The 11,462-nt window shown below is 55.7% G+C and overlaps 1 protein-coding gene across 1 annotated transcript; it reads left to right on the forward strand.

The window, feature by feature from the left end:
• Positions 1-6,978: 6,978 nt before the first annotated feature.
• LOC141583884 (phospholipid phosphatase 2-like) lies at positions 6,979-11,462 on the forward strand. The gene is made up of 3 exons (XM_074395694.1): positions 6,979-7,081; positions 10,098-10,249; positions 11,181-11,462. The coding sequence occupies exons 1-3, from the start codon at positions 6,979-6,981 to the stop codon at positions 11,460-11,462; spliced, it is 537 nt and encodes a 178-aa protein (XP_074251795.1).

Raw genomic sequence — 11,462 nt, forward strand, 5'->3', positions numbered from 1 at the left:
ATTCAGTAACAAACACAAAACAGCAAATAAAAATTTCTAGTACAAGGATTTACAGGAACTACCAAATAGATATAAATATAATAGATTATGTAAGCATCATAGATAAAAAGAGTGTTCACTTCAAGAGCACATATAATAATAGACAATGAAAGACTTAGGATAAACAGAATTCTTTCTTAAAAATGGAAAGAAAAGTATATTTATGTATCTGCAACAGCTATAACTCTCAACAGAAAACTCTACAGGAACAGCATGTCTTCAAAAGTATAACAATTTCCAAACTATCTGAAATAAATGTACTAATAATTCAAATGGCCAACATTTTCGAAACAAACCAACAAAATGCATAGTATGCATGAAGCTCTCTGTTACAATCCTGTGGCACTCATATTTTACAAATAGTTCCATGCCAACCTGAGCACCTGCACTGTGCCTTCAAATGCTCCCGGACTGTGGCAACCAAGTCCATGGGAAGCAGGACCTCCAGGTTTCACCCCAGGGAGGTCGAATTCAGCAATCTAAAAAGGGAGGTGGTTCTGCAGGAAGGGGTGGAACAAGAAACACCGCCAGTTTCTCAGTGTCCTCCACAGAAGCCCAGAAGTACCCCACACCCACCACTCCTAGGAGGACAGCATGATCACGCTATTCAGCTCCTTCTAGAAAAGTCCAGGTTCTTCTAGGTTCTTCCAGATGATCTGCACAAATGGTTCCTCTCTTCCTTCCCAGTGTCTTCCATTAGCATTGGAATAAACTTCCTGCTGAAAATCTGCATCTCCCCTGGGCCCAGTGTTCTGGAAGTGAGAGAGAGGATGTCACACTTCAAGGAGGGAGTTTTCTAGACAGGAAGGTTATTCACATCTTACATCAATTCTAACTAGAGTTCAGAGCAATTGATCAATCCAATTTTATCTCCTGCCCTTCATTCTCTACCCTGCTTCTGAACCATCATATTCAATTGTGATATTCACACTTTGGTGACCCTGACTCCAAAACTTAATTAATACACCCAAGGCCAGCCCCAGTGATCTGCTTCATAGCCAGGACTTTGGGTGGGCACCCTCAGAGAATGTGGCTTTGGACTTTATTGCACCTGGGGCCTTTTGTGTCATTTAAGATCTAAACTTGTAACCATGCTGGCTGTGTTTCTCATGTGACAGAATCACAAACCACCAGTCCAGAAGCCTGATCCGTAATCCCACTTCCTAATGCTTAAGTCTCATTCTGGGTCCTCAACATGGTTAGCTGCACAAGACATAAACCAAATCTTCACTGAATCCTCAACCCGCATCAGTAACTCAAGTGCATCAATCGTAATGAACCTCCCGGAACTCAGTATTTATGATGATTTTTGAGACAGGGTCTCAGACGGGAGTGGAGTGGCAGGATTAGGGCTCCTTGCAGCCCCAACCTCCCAAGCTCCAGAGATCCTCCCTCCTCAGCCTCCTGAGTAGTTGGGAATAGAGATGCCTCCCACATTGCCCAGTTAATTTGTGTATTTTTGTGGAAAAGGGATCTCGCCATGTTGCCCAGGCTTGAAGCTGGTTCCAGTAATTGGGTTCCTCAGATTTCCTAAATAGATCACTATATTCTGCCTTGCCTCTGGGGGACACAGAAGTACCTTTCCTCAGGCCGATGACCTCAGGCCTCCATGGCTCATGGAGCTCTAAGAAAGGAGCTTGGGGTTATAAGCCTGGATCTGGAAAAGGAAATGCCCCTTGAGAAGACGGGGACTCCTCAGATGCCCCTCTCGCCCTTCATCCAGCCTCCAACGCACTTGATTCCTCCCCACCTCCTCTACCTCCCCACACCCCACCCACCTCCTCCAACTCCTGTGGGGAAACCCAAGCTCTCCAGCACATGGAACAGAAGAACTGGAACCGAAGCTTCTGGAACAAGGGGCACTGGGAGAGGTTCTTCCCATACAGGAAGTAGAAGATGGCTTGTTTGGAGGCCTCATCATCCTCCTCCGTGTCATTGGCCAGGTAGCTGGGGGCAGAAATCAGGTTGCTGCTGAGAGACACCACCAGGAGAGACCTCCGGCTGAGGTCAGCTTCCCAGAGAGGAGGGCGGGGGACTGTCCTCAGCCCAGGACTCTTACCCACCCTGCAGATAGCTATGCCTTCCTCAGGAGGGACCTGCTGGACAAAGACCTGCTGAAAGGTGCCTCTTACACCTTCAGGATGGAGAGAGACAAAAACCCAACTGGTGGTTGAGAGTGGTGGATCACGAGGTCAAGAGATCGAGACCATCCTGGTCAACATGGTGAAACCCCGTCTCTACTAAAAATACAAAACATTAGCTGGGCATGGTGGCGCGTGCCTGTAGTCCCAGCTACTCAGGAGGCTGAGGCAGGAGAATTGCCTGAACCCGGGAGGCGGAGGTTGCGGTGAGCCGAGATCGTGCCATTGCACTCCAGCCTGGGTAACAAGAGGGAAACTCCGTCTCAAAAAATAATAATAATAATAATAATAATAATAAGAGGCATAGGCCCTGCGCGTCGGTGGGATTCGAACCCCTGCGCCTCGGGCAGGGGAGACACTTGGAGAGAAAAGCTGGGTCCCAGGCTTCAGGGCCTCGGGAGACCCAAACCTGTCCTGCGAGTTTTCGAGCCGGATGGGGGAAAGGGCCCCCCCGCCAGGGTCCCAGGAACATAGGCCGAGTGTTTGCTCTGTGGCTGAAGGGACAATGGCCCCCCGCAGTTCTGTCACCGCGGGGGCGGGGGTGCGCCCCTCCCCAGCACGTTTCCTGGTTCTCTGGCCAAGCTCTCTGACCTCCGAAGTAGACTCTCGTTGTGGGGCGGCAGGGGACAGCACGAGGTCCCCGTGGGGTGTCTGCCAGCCCTGGGTGCCATGTCCAGTGGGGTGTCTGCCAGCCCTGGGCGCCATGTCCTGAGCAGCTGTGCTGTCAGTTACTTAAACATGTGTGTGGCACTTTCTGGTTGCCAGGCGCTCAGGAGCATGCAGATAACCGAAACGGTTCCCTTAACCGTCCTATGAGGGAGGGGCAGCCGCGCGGAGTCGCCTGCTGGAGGCCGCACAGCCGGGAGGTGCCGCTGGGGTGGGGTTGGGTGTGGCTGCTGCGTGCCAGGGGTGGCGGCCAGGCCGAGGGCACCTCCATCTGGAAGCTCCGGCCCGTCACAGTGCTGTCGGGGGTCAAATGAAGAGAAGGTGCCTGTTCCGGGAATCCCAGGGCGAGCTTTCCAGGCAGAGGGAAGCCCAGGGCCGGTTGTCATGGGGGTGTCTGAGTCTCTAGCTGGAGTTACTGGGACAGGGAGGTCGGAAACGGAGGCCAACCGGTGTGAGCCTCCGCCTGCTGAGAGACGCGGGGAGCGACTGGAGTCCTGTGACCCTGATCTTCCACTGCGCGCAATTGCAAAAGCCTCCTCCCTGGTCTCTGCCCTCACTCACAGCGGCGCCAGCTGCCCCTGCACCCCAGCCCCCTCTGCCCCAGCGCTCGCCTCTCCAGGCACCGTCCCGGCTCTGGGCCCCTGCGCTGCCCGTTCTGTTCTGCAGCCCTCTGCCTTTTCTGCCCTTCGAGGCAGACCTCTGCTGTCTTCACTGCTTTATTTCCCCAGACTCAGCCAGCATGGAAGGCCTGCCGTGTCCTAGGACCCTGGCAGCTGGCATGCAGGGAGGAGTGTGAGGCTCCCTGTCCCTTCTCAGACTCTCAGAATTCAGAAGAGCCATGCTTTTTTGTCCTTTCCCTGCTGGGCCAAAGACGCCCTGCCTTCTTTTCTCTCTGGGGTAGACACCCCGCGCTTTCGCTGTGCACCTGCCGCATGGAACAGGGAGCTGCCCCCGCCCCTGCCCTCTGTAGCTGATTCCGGCTTCCCTGGCTCAGCAGGGCCCTGGGAGCCCCAGTGTCTTGTGATACCTTCTGTAAGTGTGGACTTCAGGAGAATGTGCCTTTGATCCCTGAGTCACCGTGTGGCTGGCATGTGCCCTGGCATGAGGGTCAGTGATGGGCAGGGGTGAGCATGAAGGCACCTCCGCTGTGCCCCTGCTTTCGCCCTTTCCTGACTTTTCTGGCCAGCTCTTAGGTTGAAATAAGTCCTGCCTGTTTTAACAGATGTTTATTAAACATCTGCCCTGGCCAGGCTCTGAGCAGACTCCAGAGTCTCTGTTCTGAATACAATAGGCCTCTCCTGGTGCTGGTGGGTGGAGGGGGGGAGATTAAGTCCAGTGTCCTACAGGCAACTGCATAATTCCACATGGGACAAGAGGAAAAAAGAACAGACCTTCCCTTTTATTTTTATTTATGTATTTATTTATTTATTTATTTTCTTTTTATAAATTGAGACAGAGTCTCACCCTGTTGCCAGGCTGGAGTGCAGTGGCGCGATCGCGGCTCACTGCAACTTCCATTTTCCGGTTTCTAGAGATTCTCCTGCCTCAGCCTCCCGAGTAGCTGGATTACAGGCACGCGCCACCACGCATGGCTAAACAGACCTTTCCTTTTGTGAGAGGGATGCCGGTGGGGACAGCCGGGAGGGGAGATGAAACTGAGCGGAAGTGAGAGTCACTTTGGTGCCCAACACCTTGTCTCACACCTGTAATCTTGGCACTTTGGGAGGCTGAGGCTGGGGGGTCGCTCTAGCCTGGGAGTTTGTGACCGGCCTGGTCAGCATGAGATCCCTGGCTCTACTTTTAAAAATAAAAATAAGATATTTTGGGCAGAGAGAAGTGCCTGTGGAAAGGCCCTGAGGTGAGTGTTTGCCCGGTTTGTTCAAGGAGCAGAGGGGAGGGTGTGAGGGGGAGAGGGCCTGGGGAGTTTGTGCTCATCTTAGGGCGATGGGAAAGGGGTGTCGCTTGGGCCTCCCACGTGCTGTGAGAAAAGCTCTTCCTTGCTGTTGGTGGGAGTCCTTGAGGCAGGGCAGTTGTGGGGGCCCCAGGGCCCAGCTGGTTGGAGAACGTCGCAGCTCCCAAGCCCTTCTCCCCCTCCAGCCTCCCTACCCTTCGCTGTCCTGTCGCTGGTGAACGCCCCGTATATGTGAGGATTTTACTTCGAGGATGACTCCATCCAGTACCCCTACCGTCCAGACACCATCACCCATGGGCTCATGGCCGGGGTCAGCAGCACGGCCACCGTCATCCTTGTAAGGCAGGAGGGGTTCAGGGGGACAGGGAGGTGGGCGGGATGGGGTACAGCCTTACACTGGGTTCCTGATGGGGGTGGCCTGGAGGTCTGTGGGGGGCTGGGGGACACAGCCTTGCCCCGCGTGGTACTTGTGGGTAATAGGAACCCCCTTTTGTTTTTTGAGACGAAGTTTTGCTCTTGTTGCCCAGGCTGGAGTGCAATGGCAGGGTCTCTGCTCACTGTAACCTCCGCCTCCTGGGTTCAAGTGATTCTCTTGCCTCAGTCTCCCCAGTAGCTGGGACTACAGGCATGCACCAATCACACCCGGCTAGTTTTGTATTTTTAGTAGAGACAGGTTTCACCATGTTGGTCAGGCTGGTCTTGAACACCCGACCTCAGGTGATCCGCCCACCTCAGGCTCCCACAGTGCTGGGATTACAGGCGTGAGCCACCAAGTCCGTCTAGGGTCTCTTTAGAGTCCCCAGCTCTGCAGCAGCCTTGGGGAGGCCCGTGGGGAGGACTGAGGCCCAGTGAGGGCCCACAGGCTGACTGGGACCCCTGCTGGTCACTGCGGCTGCCCCATGCCCAGGTCTCGGCCGGAAAAACCTACCTGGTGCACAGGGACCGGCTCTATTCCCACTCCGACTTCAACAACTACGTGCTGGGATTCCAGGCTTGAGCCACCACGCCTGGTACCTAATTCCTATTTACTGGTCATGGATGGGAGCTATGGAACCTTTCCCCAGAATACATGCTGGCCCCATCAGAACTTCAGGGTTCAGTCTCCTAAGAGATGTTCCTTTGTTTGTGCTACACACCCAAATAATCCATCTCAGTTCACTGTCAGACAGCTTCCAGGAATGACAGTGGCTGTAGTCTAGCTGAAGAAACACTGAAGTAGGAGTCAGCAGACCCCAGGACTCTTTTGACTCAGCTGCTAACAACTTAATGTGGCCTTGGGAAAAAATAAAAGCTGGAGCCACCATGCCTGTAATCTCGGCACCTTGGGAGGTCGATGTGGGAGGATTGCTTGAGCCCAGGAGTTTGAGAGCAGCCTGGGCAACATAGCAAGACCCCATCTCTACAAAAAATTTCAAACATTTTTCCAGGTGTGGCAGTGTCCCCCTGTAGTCCCAGCTACTCAGGAGGCTAAAGTGGGAGGACCACTTGAGTCCCGGAGGAAAAGACTGCAGTGAGCCAAGGTCATGCCACTGCACTCAAGTTTGGGCTTCAAAGTGAGACGCTGTCTCAGAAAAAAAAAAAGCTGGAGCTTTTGTTTCACATTTGTAAAAGGTAAATGATATTATCTCCTTTATGGAGTTACTGTGAGGATGGAAATGCAATTATTTCTTTTCCTTCTCCTTTTAGAAATACAATGAGATAGGCATAGTGCACAGGTGAGGTGGCTCATGCCTGTAATCCCAGCACTTTGGGAGGCTGAGGCGGGTGGATCGCCTGAGGTCAGGAGTTCAAGACCAGCCTGACCAATGTGCAGAAACCCCACCTCTACTAAAAATACAAAATTGGACAAGCATGGTGGCATGTGCCTGTAATCGCAGCTACTTGGGAGGCTGAGGCAGAAGAATTGCTTCAACCTGGGAAGCAGAGGTTGCAGTGAGCTGAGATTGCACTCCAGCATGGACAACGAGAAGGAAACTCCGTCTCAAAAGTAATAATAATAAATAGATAGGCATAGGCCCAGCGCGTCGGTGGGATTCGAACCCCTGCACCGCGGGCGGGGGAGTCACTTGGATAGAAAAGCTGAGTCCCAGGCTTCGGGACCTCGGGAGACCGAAACCTGTCCTGCGGGTTATTGGGCCAGGTGGGGGAAGCAGCGCCCCGAGGCCTCTGCCAGGGTCCCGGAAACGAAGGCCGAGTGTTTGCTCTGTGGCTGAAGGGACAATGGCCCCCCGCAGTTCTGTCACCGCGGGGGCGGGGGTGCGCTCCTCCCCAGCGCGTTTCCTGGTTCTCTGGCCAAGCCCTCTGAACTCCGAAGTAGACCCTCGTTAGGGGTGCCAGGGGACAGCATGAAGTCCCCGTGGGGTGTCTGCCAGCCCTGGGTGCCATGTCCAGTGGGGTGTCTGCCAGCCCTGGGCGCCATGTCCCGTGCGATGTCTGCCAGCCCTGGGTGCCATGTCCCGTGGGGTGTCTGCCAGCCCTGGGCGCCATGTCCCGTGGGGTGTCTGCCAGCCCTGAGCGCCATGTCCTGTGGGGTGTCTGCCAGCCCTGGGTGCCATGTCCCGTGGGATGTCTGCCAGCCCTGGGTGCCATGTCCAGTGGGGTGTCTGCCAGCCCTGAGCGCCATGTCCTGTGGGGTGTCTGCCAGCCCTGGGTGCCATGTCCCGTGGGATGTCTGCCAGCCCTGGGCGCCATGTCCTGTGGGGTGTCTGCCAGCCCTGGGTGCCATGTCCCGTGGGATGTCTGCCAGCCCTGGGCGCCATGTCCTGTGGGGTGTCTGCCAGCCCTGGGTGCCATGTCCAGTGGGGTGTCTGCCAGCCCTGGGCGCCATGTCCCATGGAGTGTCTGCCAGCCCTGGGTGCCATGTCCCGTGGGGTGTCTGCCAGCCCTGGGTGCCATGTCCTGAGCAGCTGTGCTGTCAGTTACTTAAACGTGTGTGGCACTTTCTGGCAGCCAGGCGCTCAGCAGCATGCAGATAACCGAAACGGTTCCCTAAACGGCCTGTGAGGGAGGGGCAGCCGCGCGGAGTCGCCTGCTGGAGGCCGCACAGCCGGGAGGTGCCGCCGGGGTGGGGTTGGGTGTGGCTGCTGCGTGCCAGGGGTGGCGGCCAGGCCGAGGGCACCTCCATCTGGAAGCTGCCGCCCGTCACGGTGCAGTCCACAGGTTCCAGACGGGGCTGTGGGGGCAGCGTGAGGGCGGGAAGGCTCCCCGGTGTCAAAGGAAGAGAAGGTGCCTGTTCCGGGGACCCCAGGGTGAGCTTTCCAGGCAGAGGGAAGCCCAGGGCCGGTTGTCATGGGGGTGTCTGAGTCTTTAGTTGGAGTTACTGGGGCAGGGAGGTCGGAAACGGAGGCCAACCGGTGTGAGCCTCCGCCTGCTGAGAGCCGCGGGGAGCTGCTGGAGTCCTGTGACCCCGACCGTCCACTGCCGGCAACTGCAGGAGCCTCCTCCCTGGTCTCTGCCCTCACTTACAGTGGTGCCAGCCACCCCTGCGCCCCAGCAGAAGCCGGGCTCTTACAGCGCATCCCGCTCTGCCCCAGCGCTCGCCTCTCCAGGCACCGTCCCGGCTCCGGGCCCCTGCGCTGCCCGTTCTGTTCTGCATTCCCTCCGCCTTTTCTGCCCTGTGAGGCAGACCTCTGCTGTCTTCACTGCTTTATTTCCCCAGACTCAGCCAGCATCGAAGGCGTGCCTTGTCCTAGGACCCTTGCAGCTGGCATGCAGGGAGGAGTGTGAGGCTCCCTGCCCCTCCTCAGACTCTCAGAATTCGGAAGAGCCACCCTTTTTTGTCCTTGCCCTGCTGGGCCAAAGACGCCCTGCCTTCGTTATTCTCTGGGGTAGACACCCTGCGCTTTTGTTGTGCACCTGCCGTGTGGAACAGGGAGCTGCCCCGGGCCCTGCCCTCTGTAGCTGACTCCGGCTTCCCTGGCCACCCTCAGCTCAGCAGGGCCCCGGGAGCCCCAGTGCTATGTGACACCTTCCGCAAGTGTGGAATTGAGAAGAATGTGCCTTTCGTCCCTGAGTTACCGTGTGGCTGGCATGTGCCCTGGCATGAGGGTCAGTGGTGGGCAGGGGCGAGCAGGAAGGCACCTCTGCTGTGCCCCTGCTTTTGCCTTTTCCTGACTTCTCTGGCCAGCTCTTAGGTTGAAATAAGTCCTGCCTGTTTTAACAGATGTTTATTAAACATCTGCGCTGGCCAGGCTCTGAGCAGCCTCCAGGGTCTCTGTCCTGAATACAATAGGCCCCTCCTGGTGCTGGCGGGTGGAGGCGGGGAGATTAAGTCCAGTGTCCCACAGGTGACTGCGTAATTCCACATGGGGCAACAGGGAGAAAGAGCAGACCTTCCCTTTTATTTTTATTTATTTATTTATTTATTTATTTATTTATTTATTTTCTTTTAATAAATTGAGACAGAGTCTCGCTCTGTTGCCAGGCTGGAGTGTAGTGGCACGATCCCGGTTTCAAGCAATTTTTCTGCCTCAGCCTCCCAAGTAGCTGGATTACAGGCACACGCCACCACGCACGGCTAAACAGACCTTTCTTTTTGTGAGAGGGATGCTGGTAGGGACAGCCGGGAGGGGAGATGAAACTGAGTGGAAGTGGGAGTCACTTTGGTGCCCGGCACGTTGTCTCACACCTGTAATCTCAGCAATTTGGGAGGCTGAGGCTGGGGGGTCGCTCTAGCCTGGGAGTTTGTGTCCGGTCTGGTCAGCATCAGACCCTTGTCTCTACTTTTAAAAATAAAAATAAGATATTTTGGGCAGAGAGAAGTCCCTGTGCAAAGGCCCAGAGGTGAGTGTTTGCCTGGGTTTTTCTTTTTCTTTTTTTTTTTTGAGATGGAGTTTTGCTCTTGTTCCGCAGGCTGGAGTGCAATGGCAGGGTCTCCGCTCACTGTAACCTCCGCCTCCTGAGTTCAGGCAATTCTCCTGCCTCAGCCTGCTGAGTAGCTGGGATTACAGGCATGCACCACCATGCCCAGCTAATTTTTTTGTGTGTTTTTAGTAGAGATGGGGTTTCACCATGTTGACCAGGATGGTCTCGATCTCTTGACCTCGTGATCCACCCACCTCGGCCTCCCAAAGTGCTGGGATTACAGGCTTGAGCCATCGCGCCTGGCCTTGCCCGGTTTTTTCAAGGAGCAGAGGGAGGGTGTGAGGGGAAGAGGGCCTGGGGAGTTCTTCCTCATCTGAGGGTGATAGGAAAGGAGTGTCGCTTGGGCCTCCCACGTGCTGTGAGAAAAGCTCTTCCTTGTTGGTGGGAGCAGGCCTCGAGGCCAAGGTGGGTGTGGGGGCCCCATGGCCCAGCTGGTTTGGGAACTTCACAGCTCCCAGGCCCTTCTCCCCCTCCAGCCTCCCTGTCCTTCGCTGTCCTGTCGCTGGTGAACACCCCGTATAACCGAGGATTTTACTGTGGGGATGACTCCATCCGGTACCCCTACCGTCCAGACACCATCACCCTTGGGCTCATGGCCGGGGTCACCATCACAGCCACCGTCATTCTTGTAAGACAGGAGGGATTCAGAGGGACAGGGAGGGGGCGGGATGGGGTACAGCCTAACCCTGGGTTCCTGATGGGGGTGGCCTGGAGGTCTGTGGGGGGCTGGGGGACACAGCCTTGCCCCGAGTGGTACTTGTGGGTAATAGTAACCCCCTTTTGGCCGGGCGCGGTGGCTCAAGCCTGTAATCCCAGCACTTTGGGAGGCCGAGGCGGGTGGATCAATAGGTCGAGAGATCGAGACCATCCTGGTCAACATGGTGAAACCCCGTCTCTACTAAAAACACAAAAAATTAGCTGGGCATGTTGGTGCGGGCCTGTAATCCCAGCTACTCAGGAGGCTGAGGCAGGAGAATTGCCTGAACCCAGGAGGCGGAGGTTGCGGTGAGCCGAGATCGTGCCATTGCACTCCAGCCTGGGTAACAAGAGCGAAACTCCATCTCAAAAAAATAAAATAAAATAAAATAAAACACACACAAAAAAACACAAAAAACAAACAACAACAACAACAACAACAACAAAATAGGAACCCCCTTTTGTCTTTTGAGATGGAGTTTTGCTCTTGTTGCCCAGGCTGGAGTGCAATGGCAGGATCTCCGCTCACTGTAACCTCCGCCTCCTGGGTTCAAGTGATTCTCTTGCCTCAGTCTCCCCAGTAGCTGGGACTACAGGCATGCTAATTTTTGTATTTTTAGTAGAGACAGGTTTCACCATGTTGGTCAGGCTGGTCTTGAATGCCCGACCTCAGGTGATCCTCCCGCCTCAGCCTCCCACAGTGCTGGGCTGGCAGGCGTGAGCCACCAAGCCCAGCTAGGGCACCTTTAGAGTCTCCAGCTCTGCAGCAGCCTTGGGGAGGCCCGTGGGGAGGACTGAGGCCCACTAAGGGCCCATGGGCTGACCAGGACCCCCTCTGGTCACCGCGGCTGCCCCACACGCAGGTCTCAGTGGGAGAAGCCTACCTGGTGCCCACAGACCGGCTCTATTCCTGCTCTGACTTCAATAATTATGTGGCTGCCGTGTACAAGGTGCTGGGGACCTTCCTCTTCGGGGCGGCTGTGAGCCAGTCTCTGACGGACCTGGCCAAGTACACGATCGGCCACCTGCACCCCAACTTCCTGGCCATCTGTGACCCCGAGTGGAGCTGGGTCAACTGCTCGGTCTACGTGCAGCTGCAGAGCGTGTGCAGGGGAAACGCTGCTGACGTCACCAAGGCCAGGTGA

Source organism: Saimiri boliviensis, chromosome 3, assembly GCF_048565385.1.
Source record: "Saimiri boliviensis isolate mSaiBol1 chromosome 3, mSaiBol1.pri, whole genome shotgun sequence".
Taxonomy (NCBI): Eukaryota; Metazoa; Chordata; class Mammalia; order Primates; family Cebidae; genus Saimiri; species Saimiri boliviensis.